Source organism: Plectropomus leopardus, chromosome 17 (assembly GCF_026936395.1).
Source record: "Plectropomus leopardus strain MGB_pleo_1.0 chromosome 17, ASM2693639v1, whole genome shotgun sequence".
NCBI lineage: Eukaryota > Metazoa > Chordata > Actinopteri > Perciformes > Serranidae > Plectropomus > Plectropomus leopardus.
Genome location: NC_142192.1, coordinates 2,466,555 through 2,490,191, shown reverse-complemented (window position 1 = coordinate 2,490,191; position 23,637 = coordinate 2,466,555). Strand labels below are relative to the sequence as shown.

Sequence of the window (23,637 nt, the reverse complement as noted above, 5' to 3'; positions counted from 1 at the left end):
TGCATCTCACATTTATTTACAAAACTTTACATGAGGTTGGATACAGAAACCCGGGGCATCATCTGACCTCAGGAATGATAAGTGAAGAGTCCTCGGTCAGTGCTGCTTCTCTCTTCAGAGTAAAGTGCATGATAAAGAGGCGAAAAGTCAAACAGCTGAGGCCGTGTCATGACTTTGGCTCAGTTAAACCTCTCACTGCTTCGCTCCCTCGTCCTGGCTTTTCTTCTCCGTCCTAGCGAGGATCTGAAGGACCGTCTGGTTAAAGTCTTCAGGCTGGTCGGCGAAAACATAATGGCCTGCTCCTCTGATCACCTGACAATCACAAAGACACATTTGAACAGGAGTCAGATTGATTGTTCACAAACTCTGGCACAGATATTCATATCAAAAAGGACATCTGTCGTGAAACTGAAGTTGCTAAACAAAACTTTTGAACCCTTTGAAACCCAAGCAAATTAGGAATGAGCAAACCAAAAATTAGCAAGAAATTACCTGATATTAAGTAAAACAATAAAAGAAAAAAGAAAAAGAAACCAAAAAAAGCAAACGAGACTTGGAAAAGTACTGTAACACTTAAAATTCTATAGCAATTTTAGATATGCAATTATGATTATTACACATATACTTTTTTCCCCTAGCTTTTTTATTTTTCCCTAGACATAGTTCCTTAGAAAATTTTCCCTAGCTTTTTTGAAAACTAAGTTAAATAAAGTACACAATACATAAATAATAATAATTAAATAATGATAATGCTAATAATAAAATCTTGTATTTTTTTGCAATTCATGAAACTTTTTTCTTTCTTTTTTTTTTTTTACCGGTTGCTCATTGCCTTTTCCCCCCTTTTTTTGGAAGAAATCGCACCACAGAGTTCAAAGGTTTAGATACTTGTGAAAGATGTCTGACAGCAGCACAAGAAAAATGATGTGGCTCCAGGTTTCAAAGGGTTAAAGAGCCCACCTTGATTTGCACATCTGGCCTGGTTTTCTTGAACGCGTATCCAGAGTCACTGTCAATGCTGGAGCGTGATCCGTAGATGAAGGAAATAGGAATGTCGGCCCGAACCTGTCCAATCCTCTCCAGCATGGGCCTCTTGGCCCAGCCATATGGGATGGTCATGTTCTTAAAGGCTGTTTCTCCACTGGAACATAGAGACGTCATGTTGGAGATCATGTTGGAGAAACATAAAGCAGCAGCGCATGTCGGCTCGGAACGTTTCTCACCTTGGAGTCTGAGCGTTCAGGTGGTAGATGTAGTCCGACACCGTGTTGTCGTCAAACACAGACGAGTATTTCTGCTTGAAGTCTGAGCGGATGGTCTGGACTAGCATTGGACCTGAGAGATATTAAATATGATAACTGCAAACAAAGCAGAGCACTGACAGGACAGCTGGCAGCCTCTCCTCACCTCTACGTTGCATGTCATGTTTTTGAAATTCTGTCTTACAAACTGAGATTGAGTTCTGAGTAATTCTTTCTAAAGCAGAAAATAGAAAGAGAGAATGGCTAAACTGATGACATGCTTATCATGTTTACCTTTTTCAGCCAAGTGAAATCAGAGTTATGACAACACAAAGCACTTAAACATGGAGCAACTTCATTTTTGTGTTGGCAATACAGGAACCTATTTTTTTATATAGAAAATGTTTAAAAACAGCAGGCATTTTCGGAGAATAGGAACTTCTCAATTCTAACAACGAGGGCTACACAATATGTAAAAACAATTACATTGTGATTATTCTAAGAGATACTGTGATTGTGTCATGAGTCACAATTTTAGTGGAAATGGTTTTTTTTATACATTTAAAAAAATAAATAAATAAATAAAAACATCTGTAAATCAGTGGATACTTCTTTGAGTGTCAAAACTCCAGTGAAATGACTTTATTGTGTCATTATCACAATCTGATCCATATGGTCTGATAACATTTGGAAAGGCTAGAGGAGCTGCATGATTTAATCCCTCTTCAAGTTAGCATAGCGCTAAACTTGAACTCAATTCAGCAAGAAACTTTTTTAAAGGATGAATGGGGGCCCGCCTAAAATGCTGCAACCAGTTCATTTTTTTATACTTTCATTGTGTAAACAACAACTCTAAAAACGATTAAAAAAGCAAAAAAAAAGCAAAAAAAAAGAAAACATGGAGAAATGGACTGACAGTGAAGTCCACACTTTACTGAGCATGCATGCAACACGTGAACTACAACCTGATTTTGACTCAACAAAACAAAAGTGATGCTGCTATAACAACCATCAGCCGGCTCACTGTACATCACCTCAGAGTTCCTCGTGGCTGTGCAGATGAAAAACATGAACAAAAAGCCCCACGAGGTCTGCAGTTCTCAGAGTAGCTGTTCAGAGCAGCTCCTCTCAGGGAGGACCCTGAACTGTTTGGTCCGAAAATCTCACAAATAAACTGAGGTTTTGCTTTTAGTTATATGTTTTTTTGATGCTTACAATTGATAGCCATCATGTTATTTTGAAAGCCAATCCTCAAATTATACAGAATATTTAATAGAAGGGAGAATATATCTCAGTGTGTTAACATGTAAGAGAGTGTGAGTGTGAGTGTGTGTGTGTGTGTGTGTGTGTGTGTGTGTGTGTGTGTGTGCGCATGCGCGTGCTGACCTAGAGGCCCAGCCAGTCTGAGTCCAGCCAAAGGGTTGAAGGGGCTCATAACAGCCCCCATGGCTCTGATCCACATTGGGATGGAGTTGTGGTTGGGGTTGTCTGGACGTGCTGGGAAGCCCCATGGCTCCACTAGCAGCAGATGTTTAACCCTGCACACACACACACACACACACACACACACACACACACACACACACACACACACACACACACACACACACGCACACACATACACACACAGTGACAACAAACATTTTTTTGGTGTAATTTTGGCGATTTTAAATTTTGGCCTTTTTCAACTTCAGTCATACACTTTTGATGATAGCATTCATAAAGTATTCTGTTTCTACTCAGTGGTAATTACTAAAAAATATGTTGTTAACATAATTCATAATTAAATGGTAATTAACTGTAAAAAAAAAAAAGGGGGGGGCAGAGAACATTAAAAAAAGCATCAAAATAGAGCTTGTTCATCAAAAAGGAGGACCCCCCCCCCCCCCCCCCCCAAATAAAAAAAAAAAAGTCAGAGCGATGCACCCAATGTCCTCATATTCTAGAAACGCCACTGGTCATAGGTTATAAAGCCCGGAGCTGCTCCATGGACAACATATTGGGAAACATGTTCTAGATGACACTGAGAGCCCCCAGGGAATGTTCTGAGTATATGGGAACATTTTCTGTTTCACTGCAAGAGAATAAAGCTCATTTGGGTATAAAAAAGGAAACAAACATTTTGTAGATACACAAAGTCAGGCTCCCATTCATCGTCTATAGAGCACCTCCAGATTTTATACCAGTAGTACTTAACTTACGGCCCATGGGCAAAATCTGGACCGCAACAAGGTGCTGGGTGGCCCCCAACCATTTTCTAATTTACAGTAAAAATAAAGTGATTGACAATGGGAGTTATTTGTGTACTTTTATACAAAAGGTGCTAGAGTGCATAAAACAGCATCAAAATTGAGCTTGTTTATCAAAAAAAGTGCCAGTAGAGGATCCCCTGCACTCCTGACCTAAGAGATCCTACTGAAGCTTCCAATGTCCCTAAATCCTAGAAATGTGCTAAAATCCTCAGACATCCCAAAATCCTAGAAACATCCTAAAATCCTAGAAAGATCCTAAAATCCTAAAGTGTCCTAAAATCCTAAAATGTCTTAAAATACCCAAATGTCCTAAAATCCTAGGAACATCCTAAAATCTACTTAAAACTTCCTAAGATACTTCTCTTCCTAAAATACCCAAACGACCTTAAATCCTAAAAAATCCTAAAATCCGAGAAATGTCCTAAAATTCTAGAAATGACCTAAAATCCGAGAAATGTCCAAAAATCCTCAAAATTTCCTTAAATTCTAGAAACATGTATGGGGCTGCTGCAACTGCCCTTCTGTCACCTTGCAAAAGTGGCCCCTCAAGCAAAAGCAAGTTGAGGATCGCTGCTCTCTGCCCAATGACATCTTGAGTTTGAGACTTCCTTCTCGGTTTTTGACTCTGAGAGAGCTCATGTTCATAAATACTGACTGAGTTGTCCTCAGGCATGGACATAACACACTAGTATTGTTAATTCAGGTGGGGCTCCCCTTTAACAAGTGAACTGCCTGACCAAGCCTGTGCCCTCCCTCCCACACACACACACACACACACACACACACACACACACACACACACACACACACACACACACACACACACACACACACACACACACACACCAAAGCACCTGTGTGGGTATTTGAGTGTGTAGGCAGCAGACAGGTATCCTCCGAGGTTGTGTCCCAGTAGCACCATCTCCTCCAGTCCCACCTTCTCCCTCCACTCCTCCAGGGCTGCCACAAACTGCTCCTCGGCCTCCTCAGGGTCGGTGCTGAACTGGGGCCGGCTGCTCCTGCCAAAGCCCAGCAGGTCTAGAGTGTAGACCGGTTCACTGCTGGAGAGAGAGTCCAGGTTTTGGGCCCAAAGGGCAACACCACCTCCAAAGCCGTGCAGCAGAACCAGAGGAGGCCTGGGTTGGGCGGGGGGCTGGGGGACAGAGCATGGCTGAGTGGAGAAGGCTAAAGTCCACAGATAGTTGCTGTTGGATATGCGGACGTGCTGCCTGGAGAAAGGCCGCTTCACACCTGCAATGAGAGTTGATGGAGGGGGGGGACAAGTAAGCTAACCAGACTCATCCTAACTGCTTCACATTCATTAGACTGATTTGTGTTTGTTCAATTACCAGCTCTGGTATTTTCAACCAAAACCTCTCAGAATTTAGACCAGGGATCCTCAACTTTCCCTGCTTGGCGGCCACTTTTTCAAAGTGACAAGAGGCCAAGGGCCAGTCCCAGCAGTCCCATACATGTTTCTCAGATAATAGGATGTTTCTAGGAATTTAGGGTGTTGCTAGTTTTATAGGACATTATAAGGTTTTTAGGATGTTTGAAGGATTCCAGGTTGTTTCTAAGATTTTAGAACAGAATATATTTCTCAGATTTTAAGATGTTTCTAGTATTTCAGGACATTTCTAGAGTGTTGGGGCATTTCTAGTATTCTAGGGCATTTCTGTGATTTTAGGATGTTTCTATTTAAGACATTTCTAGGATTTTTTGGATGTTTCTAGAATTTTAAGGTTAGGCCATTAGAGGCTTAGCTAGGGCCTCTGTTGTGGGGTGCAGGGGATCCTCCACTGGCACTTTTTTAATAAACAAGCTCTATTTTCTATTTTCTAGCTCTAAATTTCTAGTTTTATGCACTCTGGCACCTTATGTATACTAAAAGTACAAAAACAGTGTGATTCAAGTTTGTTGACATTTAGAAAATGTTTGCATCTTATCGAGGGCCAGATTTGGCCTGCAGGCCATAAGTTGATCATCACCGATTTAAACAATGCAACACAAACCACTCAAGTGGTTCAACAGCTCTTGAAGGCACACTTACTCTTGAGCATTTTTTCCTCTGCATCTTTCAGCTGAGAGGGAGAAGTGGGGCACCAAGAGGGAAGCCAACTTAAAATCCAGGAGCTGTGATGCAGACATGCACAAGCAGGCAGACACAACACATGAAGTGCATGCAAACACACACAAAGTCAAACAATGCATTGAACTTTGACCATATGACATCTGTGCTATCGGTGCTGCCGGTATGCGATCTATACAGTACTTTCCTGAAACTGCCTTTTAGAAAAACTGGACAGCATGCAAACAATAAACCGAAGGAAGCCCAGATACTTAATTTCCACCTTGTATTTAGAAACGTATGCCAAATGTCATTTAAAAAATGTTAATTTAATGTTATTTTGCTTCTAAATAGGTACGTGGAGTCAATAACAGACGATTTAAGTACTCAAAGAAATCTCTACTAGCCGCTATTTAATTCGGCATACGTGAAATGCAACAAGACACAGTTACACCGACACAAATTCAATATTTGAAGCAGAGAGCGTGGAACGAGTTAAACAAAGTTGTTGTTTTTCGGCTGTCAGTGTACCGCTTTGTCTGAGGGAACACTTTGTACTCCAGCGGACCCCGACAGAAACTTAAACTTACGCTAACTGGTAACGTCCTTTTGGTATTTGACAGTAACCGAGTATACATTAACAAAGTTTTGGACTGTGTTTGGGGAAGTTTGTAAAGAAAGCTACTCCTGAGGAAGTCAGCAGCAGTTCACCAACACAATATAGCTGGGTGCTGACATTGATAGCGGAAAACAACAGAGCAGCTTACATAACCAAACAATCAACCATAATATCAGAGAGTATTTCATATAAAAAACCCACCTCTGCTCCTTGGCAGGTTGGATCTCCTCCGCCATCCTTCGCATGGTGTTTTGAGATGAGCTCGCGACCATGCGAGAAGGTACTGTCAGAATTTATTGTGATGCGTTCATGTACATCCCGTAAAATATTCAATCTATTATTGGATGTGAAAATGACAGCTATTGCAAATGGCTGTTTCACTATGTCTGTGCAGTGCGAGATTAATTTAGAATGCAATGTGGTAAACTGAAATGTAAATTCCGCTGGCAAGTTTTGAAGCACTCGCTGAAGTCTTTGCTAATGTGAGGGGTTGGCGGGTTTTCAGAGGGTTTAGTATTTGTTTGTCCAACTACCCTTGAAGGCAGCAGCATGGTCTTAAAGATACCGACCGTTAATTATGACTGACTTTGAACAGGTGGGCGTTCGTCGTCCTCGTCCTTTATTTTGTTCCAGTTTGCTCGGAGAAATTTACCCCACAGACACTTAATGCTGACTTTAAGAAGTTTTTTTCTGTAAGGCTGCATATTAAGTGGCGTTCAGGGCCAAACCAAAATCACTCCGACAAAATTACACAGCGGACCTCCAGTGACAACACAACACAGGTAATATACTTCTGTAAAACGTATGCAAAATAGTACACCCCATGAGACATGAATTTAAAAATGACGAATTAAACAATTTAATGTTTAAAAGAAGAGTGTAAAATGCAAGACTTAGTGGGGTTTTGTTGGGCTAGCATGTTATCTTGTCAATTACTGGATTAGCATCCCCTGTTCCAATTAAAGCTGGGGTAGGCAGTAAAATTTTTCAAGTGGTCTGAAAGACTGCAAGACTTCTGCACTTATTTTTCACTGTTTTCAGGAGTTAGAAAATCTGGGCTTTGACGAGAGATTTTTTTTTTTGCTTATAGGTACAATTTGTAATTATAATTTATTATTTTTTTGGCAGTACAGCTAAGATGTGAAAGGGGAAAAGAGAGGGGATGACATGCAGCAAAGGGCTGAGAGTGGAATTGAATCTGTAGAGCTGGGGCGAGGACATACTTTATATTTTATATTTTGTTATATTTGTATATTTTAAATTCCGATAGGTATATACGCATATTCTATTTTTTAGCTTAATTTTATAAGTATCCAACTGTCACTTTCTCCTTCCTAACTTGTACTGCTTGAGCTGCTGTGACAAGTGAATTTCCCAGGTGTGGGATCAATAAAGTTTTATCTTATCTTATCTTATCTTCCCTTCCACAAATGCAGATGTACGTGCAAAACCATTCCCATGCCAGCGCTGAGTAGGCTGCACACCATTTCATAGTTATTGCAGCCTGCGGATGCAGATTCTTTTATTATTATTTGTCATTTTAATTTTGTCAGATGACAGTTATGTTCTTGATGCTGCTGGCTGACAAACAGTTTTCACGACTCTCGCTGTTATGCGTTAAGTGTTAAGCGGCTCACTGGCAGACTGAAATGGAGCACAACCCTTGAATCAAAAGAGACAGAGTGCAACTTGTCATACTCTGAAAACCACGGCCATCGCTGGGACTATCGGTGCCACAATTTGCAACTAAGAGCTGAAGCACTAACAAAGTGCTTGTGGCTAGCTGAAAACATGAATTATTAGCATGTCAAAGGATTATTTTAGCATCTTAAGTATCCCAGAGAAGAAATGTCATATTGAAAAACCAAATATTGTAAGTCTGTCTCAGTGTCCCTGCTCCTTACCTTGTTTGTCTTGGTGTGCAATCCCGACATAAAGCAGCTTTTATGTATTTTTGGGTTGTTTGCTTGCAGACATAAATGACAAGGAGGCACCCTCATACCGTCACATACAAAGTCAATGGAGAGCGATGAATTGTTTTTCCCTCTTGTGGTGGTGGGACCTGAATGCACTCTGTCTTTGTGGAGGAGAATCCCAAGTAGTAATAGCTGCGGCAGAAGCAGCTATGGGACCCGCCCACCAGCTACATGACTCACCCACCATTAGCCACTAATCAGGCCCCCTCCCTCCTTGGGATGGAGGTGGAAGCCCTGATGAAAATGCTAAGTTTGCTTTGAGCTAGCTATGAAGTGCAATGCCTGGAACGCACTGCCTGCGTGAGCAGTATGAGAGTGTCACGGAACCTGTTTTTTGTTTGGTTGCTGCCGCCCATGCTAACAGATGAAATGGTCAGGTGTGGCACATTTAGAGAAAAGGTGGCTTGTTGATTTTTTTTCTGCGTGACGCATGTGGTCGCAGCAGGAACAGACAATGAAAATGGTGTTTTATCATTAAATTGACATTATACCACCTTTTACTACAGTTTCAGTGTCATTATCTCTCACAGAAATAAGGAAATACAAATACATCTGTTTTACTCAACCTTTCCTGTTTATTTCAAAATAAAAGCCCTCTGACAACGTTTCTGTCAACATATCCCTTCAGTTGTTGACAAAGCATTTAATTGTGAAATATTTGCAGGACCGTGTTGTTGACAGTGAGGAGCTTGCACGGCTTAATAAACAAGTGGAACATTTGCTTACAGTTGTGCAAATACAGAACTCAGTGACTGCAGAAGGGACGCAGCAACAACACTGCCAGTGTGAGCACCACGAGCCTGCAAGACGCAGCAGTTAGCGAGGCTCTGGCATGCAGTGTGTTCCGTGTGTTAGTTTAAAAGACAGGCAGGTTAGGTTAGAATGAGGGTAAGGGTTAGCATTACATCTCGTTTCCTAAAAACTGAGGTTTCTTCTTCTTTTTTTCCCCCCATTACAGGGGTTGTTTTTCGGGAGTTTTTCCTTAAGTGATGTGAGGGTCTAAGGGCAGAGGGATGTGTTTTGTGACAATGGGCTTTATAAATAAAATTGACTTGACTTTAATACATGAAATGGATTATTGTTGTTTGGCCTCATATTCAGTCACTACAGGTGGGACTGTAGCAGAGTTCAACTAACTGTGGTGTTAGTGAGTTTGTCCTGTATTGGTGTGGAGCATGGTTTGTGGTGGGCGCATTGCATTTGAGATTCAAATCGTCAGTTGGAGACCCACAGTTGAGTTTACTTAAAGTTGGGCAGTCTTTTTTTTCCCCTGCAAATTCTTGACATATCCCAGGCTGTGCTAATAAAAAAAAAACTATTTTGCATGTTGAAAATGAGGTTTGTGGGGGTTTTTTTCATCTAAAAATGCAGTGGCATCATGACAAAAACCTGGCATTTAAATGGTTAAAATTCTGAAAATGAATTAATATTTGATGTTAATGATAAATGATTGTTGGTTTAAAAAATACACTCAATTAAAGTAGAAAATCATACTAATTTATAATATTTTTATAGCCTGATTTTGTGAAGCGCAATTTGTGTGAGAAAACAACAAAACATAAATGTCAATTTTGCTGGTCATCACTGACATATCCCAGGCTGATAATAAAAAAAAAAATCTGCTAATCATGTAGTATGTTGAAAATAACTTTTTTTTTTCATCTAAAAACCTACTGACATCTTGACAAAAACCTGGCATTTAAAGGGTTAAATTACTGAGAATTATTGAATGCTAGATTTTTATGATTAGGACTGATGTTGGTTAAAAAACCAACTCAATTAAAGCAGAAAATAGTAATAATGTGTAATGTTTTGTTTTTTAAAGCTTGATTTTGAAAAGCGCATTTTGTGCGCGGAGCGATACAAGTGTATGTAAGCGAACCCTAAGGGTTAAATGATTCCCACTGGCAAACTGAACATTCTGTGGAGCCTGTTCAAACTTTCAAACTGTATGGAAAACAAAACTAAATGTCTAATTATTTGATTATCTATAGGGTTGATGCCCACAGACTTATTGTCTAAAAGAAGGTGAAATGAATGAATGTATGGGAAACAGTGGGTTACTGTATGAGGTGTGTGCATATGCCCCTGGTTGTCTGGTGGGAGGGGCTTAGGACACAGCCTCCTCCAGCTTTAAGCAGTTACAACTTCACTCAGCCAATCGTAGGCTGTGAGTGCTAAATATAGCCTCCAGTTAATGACAATTAAGATGCTATTAAGGTCACATTTTTCTAAAATATCTTAAAAATGTTTACTGGAACATGATATGGAGTAAATGCCAATTTCACACACAAGCTAAACCTTATTTGTGTACATAAATGAAACATTTCAGCTAGTTTATCTTGAAGAATGTTGTGCTATGAAAGATTGTATTTTGCTCTTTCTAATATAAGTTTTCACTAACAACCGACTGGTGAAATCTCTTGCTTATGCTGCTGTGAAAAAAAAGTTAATTAGAATGAAATACACCAACAGAGATTTTCCTAACACCACCTGGAAGGGTTGAAAAATAAATCTTTGCATCTTGTGCGCAATGACAAACCAAAGAAGATGACTTTGGCTTGCCTCAAACTAATATCTGGGCTAATAATAGACAGGGAAACACAATTGCTGGCACAGAGATTAAACCTTTTCTTATCTGCATACATTTCGTACTATAATTTAAGATAAGGTAAGAGATTAAAGGAGAAGTTAATTTAATTCATTATCCTCAAGGGTTTGAGTGGTATAGAGTGATCCTGCTGCTGTAGGAGTAGCACTTTTTCTATCTCACTTTTTTCCCTTTTTTAACTTTTACTCTCACAGTGAATCTCATTAAATCTTAAAAGGAGGTTTATCTTATAGATTTACAGAGGTATTACCCTTGAAAATGTCAGGAGCACCCTTCAAAAATGATTCTGTAGTCAGTGTTCGCTGTAGAGTTTTTAAGTTGTGTCTTCAGGAACTGTAAGCCACTTCTCAGGGCTGAAATAACCTACAAACAATATGCATTATATACATTTTGTGTGCATAGTGTCAGAGGGATGAAAAGACAACATTTGACAAACTTAATCCTTTTAAACCTGGAGCATCATCACTTTTTTGTGAACATAATAAGACAATGACCCTCAAGTTGCAAGAAATTAGTAGACTTAGAAAAATATCTTTAAAAGGATAGGGAAAATGTGTAGGCAAAAAAGTTATGGAAAAACAATATATATTACTATTGATATTGTTAGAAATACAAATGTAAACCATATATATATTTTGTTTTTAAATATCCAGGTCATTTGCTTTTTTTTATTTCTAACTTTTTTTTAAAGAAATCAAGGCAATTGTTTAAAGGGATAACTCAGGTATTAATTCCTCCCACATGGCATATAATCCCCTTTTAACCCTTCAAAGCTGGAGCGACATTACTTTCGTTGTGTTTATTTCGGATGCACAAGTACAAGTATCACAAGTATTTAAACCTTTTAAATACTGAGCAAATTGGTGAGATCTTTGTCAAAACATTGGAAAAAGGCAATTAACAACTTGGTTAAAAATGTTTCACAAATTGCAAAAACATAGATTTAGAAAACAATTTCTTAAAAGGCTATGGAAAATGTCAAGGGTATAATGTACAGGAATACCCCCCCTCCATATTTAAAAATATGTTACAGCAGTATTTTAATTTTTAAGCACTTTTTCCAGGTCATTTATGTTCTTGTTTTTTTTAATTTTCATTTCATTTGATTTTGCTAATTTTAGGTTAATTTAATTTGTTTTCTTTTTTTTAAGTATTGGCATGCTAATTTGGAGGTAATTTCTTCTGTCATGTTTTTGGAAGAAATCAAGTCAATTTGCTGATGTTTCAAAGACTTAAACACAGTGATGAGTTGCAAAACAGCTTCTGTTTCCTGTAAATGATTTTTGATTTTCTCTCTCACAGGTCAAGGACGATTTGGAGAGCCAAACCAGCCGTACTCCACAAGGTGGCGTACTTGTGTTCTGGTAGTACACACACACACACACACACGCACACACGCACACAAACACTCTACTTTGTCCTTCATTCCTTTAACACAATTTTCCTCTCATACCACCCACTCCTGGTGGCTCTCGGACTATGGGCTGACTGAGTGGTTCCTGAGTGCTTCATTTCCTTCGCTCTCACACATGCACACACTCTTCCTCCCGTGTGTTACTGTCGTTCACTCTGCTGAGCACTCAAAATTTCATAAGCCAGCAGACAATGAGGCTGTAGTGAAGCCCATAGAGGTGCAGTGCTAGTATGAAGTCTGTAGCTGTCTGGAGACCAGTAACTGGGTGAAGCTTTTAGTGAGGAGACGGCGTAAAGCTGAAGCACGGAGCTTGCCTGCTCACTGCATCTCTCGGTCTCTCTCTAGTCATGCTAGCTTGAGGTTACGGCGTATATTTTTCTCAGAGGCTCAGAATCAGTAAGGTGGTCTGGCGGTAAATTAGCTGAACAAGGAGTGTGTTTAGTGTAATCAGCGCTGGGACAATCAGGAGGACGTTTCACAAAACAAGCCGTCATGATTTGGTCTCAGTTGTCTGATTGTGTAATCTGATTGTTCTTGGAGGTGAGTATAGTGTCAGCACAGGAAGCACTTTACTCTTCTGGAAGCAGGCATCCTGTGGAGGTCTTGCATGCAGAAGTCTATATGACGAAAGCTCACGCAGTATGGAATTATGTAGCAGATCAAGGACAAATGTCATTTTGTTTTTAAATTTTGTTTAAAAAATGACTAATAATTCTCCCTTCTTCTACCTAGTAATTAGGCTTGTATGCAGTCGTAAAGTCATGCTTACATCATCGTCTCAACATGAATACATTTGATACCCTGCTAAAGTTGGAACTGAAACCAAATACACTCCTCACATTATTAGAATTAACAAAGCACGGGCATTGTAAAAAAAAAACCTGCTTGGATTTCAAGTGATTACAGGAATAAATTAAAACTGTGTCCCACTTCCATACTCTAGACTAGTTTTAAGCAGGCTTTGGGTGGAGTGTGTTCACTCTGGAAAGGTGACAAAATGAAGAATACTCATGAAAGCCAGTACACATTTTACAAAGGTTCAGTTTTTATGCATGCTGTTGACATGCACTTTTGTACCATATTATATATATGCTGATCATATAAAGAATGATTCTTTAGATGTGTTTCCCTGTTACAGCCCATCATAAATGGTCTTCTCTGCTGTAACTCCACTGCGCCGCTAGCAATTAATGCTACATCCGGGAACTATTGAGATGCTCCACCTTCTGCCATTACTGTGAAAAACATGTTGTGAACTGTCTCATGCTTAAATTACACTTTGGCAGGGAGATTTAAAGGACTGACTCAAGAGAGATAGAGAGAGAAAGAGGTTGGAGAGAGAGGGAAAGTGACAGAACATGTGGAGAACTGGGAGAGAGAGAGACAGTGTAAGTGAGAGAGGGATGGGAAACGAGAGAAAGAGAAAGTAGCGAAAGTAGAAGGTGAATTAGTTGGCAGTTTCTGCTTCTCCCTCCAAAGCGGTGGAAGAGGTGTAAATAACATGCAGTATAGAGTGATAATCATCATCTTTGTATCGTCATCGCCATCACCATGTGTAATGCCACTGCGGGTCGGGCTCGGGTCGGGCTTGGACAAAAACTGTGTGGGTTCATGTCGGGTCAGGTCTGATTTTTTTAGGCCCGACCTAAGCTCTCAGCCATGTTACCCAGCTCTAATTGTTGGCGGCGTTTTTTTTTTACATCTCAGAAATGGAATAATTTGATTTCTCTACCTCGCAGTTTAATTGATGTCTGTCGGTGTAATTATTGCATCATTTCCTGTACAAAACCCTGGCTGCTATCAAGTAGTCTTTTTGGCTTTGACACACCGTTTTTGTCAAATTACCGATACAACTTTAAAGCACAATCAAGCCAGCGTGAACGTGTTTACCGAGCTGTGTGCTGAAAAAAAAATTAACCTTTGCCTTAGAGGTTTATTTTTCAAAAACATCTTTTGTATTTTATTGCTTTTCAAAGCCTATGCTTATTCTGTTCTTATATTTTAGTTTAGTTTAGTTTTTATTAGAATATACATAATAGAGAAAAGACTAAAAATAAAAAAAGAAAGTTTTAACAGTGTGCACGAAAGTTTAGAAGCCAACAATGGCTTATGGACGAACCTGCCCTATTATATAACTGTAATTGTTAATAAAACAAAAAAGAAAGATTGCATAGTTGATCAAAATTTCAAGATTAAGTAGTAATACAGAGTTGATAAAAATGCACAAATGACAAAAAGTTTGTATTTACAATGTGAAATGCATCACAAATGAATTAATGTGCTACGAGTCTTTGCAAAATAGCTATATTGTCAATATCGACTATAGTGATGGAAGTAGGTTGTTTCAAAGAGATGGTCCTTTTTTTGATTAAGGGAAATCTGGCAATATTTCCTTAAAGTGTCTTGTGGGATATGAGTGAGTGTCTGAGGAACATTATATATTTTATTGTATATTTTCTGAACATTATACATGATTGTACTCATAAAGCTGTAGTGACAATAAACATCTTGAATCTTGAATCTGCAAAATCATAATCAGCATATTAACCATCGCACAGAAAGTGTCAATGTGAAATGATGTATTTACAGTAGTAGATTTTTAGGCCTGACATGTTAACCCTATCTTGCAAAGATTTAAATTATTTTTATACAACATTATTAGGATTCATGTCAAAATATAGTGGACAGCAGAGCGAGCGCAAGAGACCATTCTCAATGTGACAACTATTTCTTTTCACTTTTTGACTGGTAAAAGTAAGATAATAATAATAATAATTATTATTATTATTATTATTATTATTATTATTATTATTAATGCTTCAAGCTGGCAGCAAAATGGATCATTAAATCGTGTTTTTAAAGAAAACAGAAAAGAAACAACTAAAAAACAATTTGGAGTATAAAAACCATTACATTGAAGATGTGCTTTTAGTAGTCCATCTTCAGAACATTTTAGTTTCACCACAGCTGACCCACGTCAATAACATCCACTGTTGCATAATTACGGAGCCGAGGCTAAGTGCAGTCTGATTCTCTAAACACTTCACTTGTCATTTCCTTAGTCCTCTTGGCTTCTATTTCATATCTTTCCTCGACCTCATGACATTTTCCATCGAGGTTAAGGAGAAGCGGTCAGGAAAGGAGATTTATTAGACTATTTGACCGCAGCCCCTCTCCTGCAGCAGACATTTTGACTTGTCTTAAAAGGAAAAGCACAGGTATCATTAACCCTTAGGGCCCCCTTTAATATTATATACACTCCTATTGCTCTGTGCACAAAATGCACCTTTTAAAATCAAGCTTTAAAAAACATTTTATAATAATATTATTTTCTACTTTCATTGAGTTTATTCTTTAACTAACAGCAGTCCTAATTATTAATATCAAACATTTATCAGAATTTTATTCCTTTAAATGCCAGGTTTTCCATGATGCCACTGTTTTTAGAAGAAATAAGAATAATTGATTTATACTCCTTGCTAAGTAGATTTTTTTGCTGACAGTCTGGGATATGTCAGTGATTAGCAGCAACATTGATTGTGACAGTGCACCTAGTGGAAATAGCATGTAGCGTGTATGTTTCTTCAAATATGGTACAAATGATGTCATCAGGTGAAAATTAGTAAAAAATTACAAATTAAAAGGCAAAAGCTCAGAATGACCCCCAGAAATAATACAATGCATGTTTTTATGTTTTGATGGCTATGGGATCAAAAATGTCAGTTTGAATGAGTTTCAATGGAGCATTTTTTGCACTTAACAGTCTGAATGTAACAATTTAGTTTCCACTGTGTATTTTAGACTTATTGTAGGAGCTGAGCTGGAAATTCCAAGATTAAACAAAAATACTCAATTTTGCCAAAATGTATGGCATATGCATGAACGCAACCAAAATAATCAAAAAATGAAGAATCAAAATTGTGTAAGCCATGACAATGAGTCAGCATGCGTAATAACAGGACCCTGAAACTGACACAGCTAAATGGAATTCAGCCATCATTCATGTGATGATTAAGACAAGTGCTTTTTCAAATGTAATATGTCTGTCTTCAGTAAAAAAGGCCTGTAAGTATATAACATACTAAGTAAAAAACAATACACTATGAGAATTAGTACCACGAACTTAATACATTCAGTATGATGTTTTCACTTCTGCCAGATTAGACCTAAATAAGCCTCCGTGTGCCTGTGCAGAGTCTCTCACTCTGTCTCTGTTTTGGTGCTCTAGTTGAGCTCAAGCAATTTAAACCTTCATCATTCTAATTAATACATGACGTTTGGTGACCTCGTGTAGTTCTAGTCTCATGACACCCTGCAGTTCATATATGTCCTCTGTTGGGGACATGGCTGTGAAGCCTTTATTTCAGACACAATACATTCAGTCAGTTTGAGTCAGGATGTACTGTGTAATTTTTTGTTGGTTTGTGGTTTTGTTTTGTAGATTTAAAAAAAAAAAAAAAAAATTTATTGAAAAAAGTATACAACAGTTATACATCAGTATCATGCCACATGTTTAGCTTTTTTTTAAAAGTAGATTATATGATGTCAAATAACTTAAGATTGACAAGAACACAAGTCTATGCACTGATCTGATACCACATAGTTGAATTAATTAATTTATTTATTTATGAATTTTTTGCAAATTTTCAGGTAATTTTCTCGTACTTTTTACTTATTATTTTATTAATTTTCAGGTAAATTTCTTGTACTTTTTACAAATTTCTGGCATATTTTGGGGTAATTTCTTCTTAAGTTGCTGATTGCCTTCTTCTCATGCTTTTAAAAGAACCAAGCCAATTTGCTCAGGTTTCAAGGGGTTTAAAAAAGATTTTATCAATTTTAAATAGGGAAAAAATTTCATATTCACATGTGTCAAAGGCAGTGGTGAGTACATTGAACTAATACTGACATCTAAAGGAGTACGCATGCTCATTCCTAGTATAAAGCTGTTAAATTTGCAGTGGTATTGGATCAGTACTCGTTAAAAGCCAATGTGCAAGATCACGAATCAGAGGGGGAATCAGTATCAAGAAAGAAAAGATGGCATCGGAATAAGTCTACCCTAATGAGTTGTAATAAAATAAATATAGGTAGTAATATATGCTTCTTACATATCATGTGTTGGAGCTCAGGACAACATGGATGCAGTGTGAGTGATGATGTGACATGCTGCATGCGCTTTGTGGTTGTAGTTAGTTTTATTTGCCCACCGAGACAGAGGGGAACTTTGGATTTAGGTTAGTGCGTGAGTCAGTCAATGAGTAAGAGGAGGACAGTAAGGGATCAAGACTGGACACCATTACTTTTGTATTTCCTATCATTGTGTGTGTGTGTGTCTCTGTGTGTGTGTGTGTGTGTGTGTGTGTGTGTGTGTGTGAGAGAGAGAGAGAGAGAGAGAGAGACCTGGTCTGCAGTATGTCTATTTTCTGCTCACGGCGCACTGTTCTGGGGTCAGCTGCTATTAGGTGTGATTAGCACAAGGTTAATAGAGACCCACTGTAGATTAGTCAGTTAGCTGTAAGCACAAACTGCACTCTGTCATGAGTTTTTGGGGCATGGCCCAGTGCAGTATGGGTAATAAGAGTGACCAAGCTGTTAGCGGAAGATGGAAAGGGGATGGAGGAGAGGCGGAGGGTCTGTCTGGTTGCTAGGATACATGGCCGGCGCCAACAGCGGATATGATTTATAATGGCCAGTCTCACTGTCTCGCTTTCGCCGCTAGTTTCCTCCTTCCTCTCCTCCCTCTCACTTTTCCACTGACTTTCTCCATCCTCTACCCTTGTTTCTCCCCTCAGCATCTCTACGGGTCTATTAACTGGCCCTGTCTGACTGATATGAGTACTTACTGCTGGCATTAGTAAAGGCTATTATTTATATGGGTGCTCCTGATATACTCTGCTGCATCCATCATGAGCACACACTGAGACAAATCCAAGCAACTTCACTTTATTTGCAATACCGACTCATTTGAATCTTTTCTCTCGTACATACAGAGTGTAATTAAGGTGCAGCCACATCGGTGCGTGTATGTACAAGCGTGCGTGTTCACATGATCATGCATGAGCTGCACCCACATGAATGGATGATATTGATCTGCAGAGACTCGATCCACCTCGGGATGTGAGAATCCTCAGGGACAAATCCAGTGTGAGGAGGAGGAGGCACGAGGCTGTGTGAGGGAAGCAGATGAAAGGGGGAGATGGAGGGTCATATGTAAGATGAAAGGACGTTATACAGGGAAGCAGTGATTTACAGTGTAGTTTTTGATAAAGATAGGTTTCTGAAGGCTGATACAAGCTCTTCAAATATATGTTTTTTGTGCCTGAAGTGCAGAAAGTAAGAAGAGAATCTGTCTCAGACCATCATGATAATCTTTCAACTAAAAGATTGACTAATAAAATTTTTCAGGCTGTGATCAACTAAAGAAAATCTTGGTTGACTGTAATTCTACAATACTTAAACTTCAACCATTTGATTGGTCGATGACTGGAAATAATTTGCACTTATCTCTAGATAAACTGAGAGTGCACTCTACTGGGTGCAAATTTGTGAATCTTAGGATAGCGACAGAATGATCTGCCTACTCTCCCTTTGAGTGGTTAGTACTCGTTACTTTCGTTGGTTGGATCGGTTAGATTTAGGCAACAGGACTGCAATTAGTCTGGGTTAGGGTGAGAATGTCATTGTAAGCCAATCAGAGGCAAAGGCAGCCCATTAATTTGCTATACTAGGATTGACAGATTTGCCAACCTGGTCGTGTTTTGTGTCCATAAACGTGTTTTTTCCTGGCACAGGGTTTGACATGAAGGGATCATTTATGTTCAGTGTTACATTAGGGGTGGGCAATATATGGAATAAACTCAATGTATAAATTGTCATGTATTTGTAAGCTACCAGCATTTTGGTTCTCTCACCCTTTCCTGCAGCTCTCTGCCTTTCTCTTACACACACACACACACACAGAGAGCAGGGCTTTTGCAGAGCTCCAGACCATGAGTATTTAGTCACATTTTGCGACCACGGAGCACTACAGGTATTTGCAAAAGCTATTTATATATGAACTGGAGAGCTGTTAATTTGTTGAGAATATGGTCAGAGAAAAGCATTTCGACCAACCAGTGGACAATGGACCAGGAGTTTACAGTCCTAAAAATGACCGCTGTGTATGAATCTGTCTGACTGCTGTCTGATTTTCATCAAGCTAGTTTGGGTTTTATCTACTCAGATTCTGAGATACTTGTCTCTTAGATTCTGCCTTTAAAAAAAAATCAGCAGCAACTTGTTTTTCCTGAAACCATGTCCCCATTGATCCAATAATCTCATTGTTAACATTTTTGACCAGAACTGCTTTCTACAAAACAGTCCCTTTGAAAACTATTTACACTGAGGTCTGTAGATCACCCAGAGATAACTTTTTCTTTATTTTTTTATATAGTGATACAGCACATTTCAGAACAAGTGAGGACATGACGAAAACAACATTATGTGGGAGACATGACATTACGTGTATACACTTAGGAGGGCAAAGACAGGACAATGCAGGAACTAAGGGCATGCTGTCACATGCGATGTTGAGGGTTTTGAAAGGCTGCATGTGTGTGTGTGTGTGTGTGTGTGTGTGTGTGTGTGTGTGTGTGTGTGTGTAAATGGCAAATGGTAAATGGTTTGGAAAATAACTGGTTTCAAACCCAGAGATATCTTAAAACCTGAGCAAAACCATAGCTAGGTACCAGAGAATAGGCCTCATGCAGCAACATTCTCTCTCCATCCAAATCTATCAGGTGTGCTCAGTGATAAATCCCACTTGAACTTAAGTCACCTGTTAGCACAGGTAATGCCCCCTAAACACCATATAAGGGCAGGCAATGTGTTGCGTGCAAAAACTATGACACATGGCCGAGACTGGAGACCTGACACCAAAAAAAGAACTCTGCAGTAGTGGAATTGACATAGGTCTACTGTTAAATCAACTTAAACAAAGTAAATGTGATTTCATGGAAATGTATTAAAGTAGTAAAAGTAGAAGTACACATGCAAAAAGGTTTAAACAAATGTAATATATCAAAATAATAAAACAAAAGCAGCAAGTCCACATACATACAGTATATATGAGGGGCTGAAACCATGAAATGTCTGCATGAAAAATGACTTACACGACCATAAAAGTAGTTGCCAATTAAATGTCTAATTAATTAAGTACTTGTTTCAGCTGCACTTGTATACTTTCATATGGTTTTTGTGCAAAAATCTTAATTTGTAATGTAGTTATCTTATAATGGTAGTGGAGTAAAAGTACAATATTTCCCTCTTAAAGTATAGTGAAGTAAAAGTGTGAAGTACCACAGATTTGTTTCAGTTCTTGAGTAAATGTACTTAGTTACATTCCAGCTCTGAGAGTGACACACTGACAGATATTACAGTAATAAATGGAGTAAAGAAATATTTTTTTTAGCCCAGATATTTAATAATCCAGTCATTATATTTACTCTGAAACATTATCTAAATTTGATTAAATTATATTAATGTGCTTTTAGATGTTCCTCAAATGTAAATATTAAAAAAAAAAAAAAAGATTATTTTTCCTTGTGCTGGGCAACAATTTATAGTCAATGAAAATGAGATGTTTTTTCTCTCACCTTGATAAGAGAGCTCTTACCCACTCATAAAATAACCGCCTACCTAAGACAAAAGCAAAATAATAAAACACAAAAAATAGTAGGTACGAACAAAATATGAACAAATCATGGATACGAGCAAAAATAAGATAACGTGTTTGTATATTGCTTCCTGTGTGAGGCCTTATGTGTTCTATGTAAATTTAGGTGTACCGATCCTTTAGCACAAGGCCAGTGAGAGTCCTCTGTAACTGTAAGCCTTCACGGTTCATGCTGTCATGACCTGGCTCAAGCAGTCACAACAAAAAGGGGAGCACACACCATATTGCACATTCAAACAATATTTTATTAATGCAACTAAACTCAAATTAGACCAAATTAAGCCAAGTTAAATAACAAAATACATAACCACTTGATGGAATTTGGAAATCAGTAATGTCAGTGGTGTACGGTGTGCATGAGTTGTATATGTGTGTGTATACATAACCAAAGGGAAAACTCAAACCAACATTACCAAACCAAACCAAGGTGTGCCTGTGGAGTCAGCCAGGGGAAAAAGAGAGGGAGAGCTGGCTGGCTGCAGGAGCTTAAGTAACTTCAGCACACCGAGCCCTGGTGTGCTGACTTACTAATCAGTGAAGCTGCAAAGGAAGCACAGGTTCGACACCCCTACTCCTGCCAGAACTCCTCATGATGACACCACAGGGGCATCACAACTCCCTCCTTAAGACTGAGACCCCAACAGGGTCAACAAATGACCATAGCGACAACCAGGCACACCAACTAAACAAGACAAAATAAAAAACACAGCAAAGTTACAGAGCTTTCACTACAGCGAAAGAGGTGTACTACCCTACCGCAACAACATTATCCTTGCCTCTGATATGTCATATGTCTAAACAGTAAGACTGGAGGAACAATGTCCACCTCATCAGACGACGGTTCAGACAACTCAGTGAACATAGAAAAGGCGGCCGAACAAAGCACAGACGCGCTGGATATGATCATCCCATGTGTCACTAAACACCACAACGTCATCCAAGTAAACAGCGCAGCCGTCCAGACCAGCAACCACGAGGTTCATGAGGCCCTGGAATGTTGTAGGGGCATTGCGAAGGCCAAAACTCATTACAGTGTACTCAAACAGGCAAAACAGTGTCACAAAGGCAAATATCTCACGTGCTCTAGCGGTCAAAGGAACCTGCCAGTACTGTTTCAGTATGTCAAACTTAGCAGAACCAATCAGATCTATACAGTCCTCCATGCGGGTCAAGGGGAAGGAATCTGTCTTGGTGACCTTGTTAACCTTACGGTAGTCATTACAAAGCCATGGGGCTTACTGACTTACCAACCAGCAAGCTAGGTAAGGCCCATATGGAAGAAGATGGTACTGCAATGTGATTATCCAACGTATACTGAACTTCAGCTTCCAGTACCCTACGTTTGTCTGCTGAACAATGATAAAAATGCTGCTTGTTAGGAGGACTGGCACCAACGTCAATATCATGCTCGATAAGAGTTGTTCGCGTCGGTGTAACGCTTAACAACATTGGGAACTTTCTGACCTCCCCCATTAACTCAGTTCTCTGCGACACAGGCAAATGACACAACAAACTGGCCAACTGACCTAATGATTCAGAATTCTTTAGCCTACCACACATGACAGGATCGTCTGGCCCTTCAGCATCCCTCTCACTGTCCTACGCCAACCCTGGTACAGAAGGACCTGAAAGTACAGAGTCGACAGTTAATGCAGGGTCAACAGCCACTTTCTGGGCAACTGAGTCACCAGCATAGTAAGATTTAAGCAAGTTTACATGGCACAGCTGAGATGAGTTCCTCCGATTTGGGGTAGAAATCAAGTCGTTCTGATCTGAGACCTGCTTCTCAACTGTAAAGGGACCAGCAAACTTCGCCTGAAACAGTGATGCCTGGAGCGGCAAAAGGGCTAGCAGCTGATCTCCTGGACTAAACTGACGCTGCTCAACTTTACTGACTGGGCTTTCCAGCGAGCTGACAAATGTGGCATGACTTCACATACTTTGCAACATCACGCTTCAAACAAGGCCAAAAGAAGTACAGAAGGACACAATCATCGTTTTTCTTCACGACCCAAGTGGTTCGGGAGCAGAGTCTCCACGGCTCCATGCACGTGTCACAGCACAGGCAGGAAAAACCCCTGTCACAAACAGACTACCCACCTCCGACCAGAACTCCTCATGATGATACCACGGGGGCATAACAATGCTGTACGACTTAAACTGGATTTATAGTTGACACAAGGGGTTAATGGGAGTCCTGCTTGTAGACACCTACGGCGGAGCTTTTGATTTATAGTTCAGTGATGGATTTCACCTGCTGATAAAACCACCGCAGCTCTACTCAGATGTAGTGATCAGGCCGTTCTGTGCTTTAATTATCGTCCCCTCTGTATCTGTGTGAGATACAGTGACAGTAGGCTACACATGCACTGACATTACATCCTGGTCATTTCTATTTCAACATATCTCTTTACTGAATGTAAAACACTACAATTGAATGACTTGATTTGTGACGAATAGTGAGGACTAGGTGAGCACAGTGTTTGCAGTGGGAATGGCTCTGTGAGATGTGTAAAAAGACTGCTGAGTCTTTCTTCAGCTCCCCTAAAATTTAGGCTCACATTCTCAAGTCTGTCTTTGAACAACTTTCATCAACAGGTCACTGTAATCAGCCCTCCTGGCTGTGAAGAACCCTTCCTAAAGCAGCTCCAGTGTACCAGATGGTGAACACAATCCACAGGCTAGACAGTGTGTACTTGCTCAGTTGCAGACAGTGAGGGAAAAAATGTCACCAACAGGG

At 39.4% G+C, this 23,637-nt stretch overlaps 1 protein-coding gene and 1 long non-coding RNA gene across 5 annotated transcripts in view; one reads left to right on the top strand and one right to left on the bottom strand.

The window, feature by feature from the left end:
• Window positions 1-6,527, bottom strand: LOC121957690 (1-acylglycerol-3-phosphate O-acyltransferase ABHD5-like). The gene is made up of 7 exons (XM_042506428.2): window positions 6,382-6,527; window positions 5,544-5,626; window positions 4,348-4,744; window positions 2,628-2,779; window positions 1,224-1,335; window positions 961-1,141; window positions 1-312 (listed from the first exon to the last, which is right to left on the bottom strand). The coding sequence occupies exons 1-7, from the start codon at window positions 6,450-6,452 to the stop codon at window positions 193-195; spliced, it is 1,116 nt and encodes a 371-aa protein (XP_042362362.1). The 5' UTR covers window positions 6,453-6,527; the 3' UTR covers window positions 1-192.
• Window positions 6,528-6,660: 133 nt separating this feature from the next.
• The window catches only part of LOC148186572 (uncharacterized), a 37,326-nt gene continuing 20,349 nt past the window's right edge, over window positions 6,661-23,637 (top strand). For 3 of the 4 annotated variants that reach the window (XR_015779395.1, XR_015779393.1, XR_015779392.1), the window contains exons 1-2: window positions 6,661-6,962; window positions 12,070-12,112. This is a non-coding gene — a long non-coding RNA (uncharacterized LOC148186572). Of the gene's footprint in view, window positions 6,963-12,069; window positions 12,132-23,637 lie in introns of all 4 variants that reach the window. The other variant, XR_015779394.1, reaches the window with a different exon arrangement.

What these genes read in the sequence shown, in the direction of transcription:
- LOC121957690 (XM_042506428.2), bottom strand. Translation starts at nt 6,452, where the DNA reads ATGGTCGCGAGCTCATCTCAAAACACCATGCGAAGGATGGCGGAGGAG. An exon ending in CAACCTGCCAAGGAGCAGAG is followed by an intron (nt 5,627 to 6,381) that starts GTGGGTTTTTTA and finishes TCTGCATCACAG; the next exon opens with CTCCTGGATTTTAAGTTGGC. An exon ending in CAGACTGGCTGGGCCTCTAG is followed by an intron (nt 1,336 to 2,627) that starts GTCAGCACGCGC and finishes AATATCTCTCAG; the next exon opens with GTCCAATGCTAGTCCAGACC.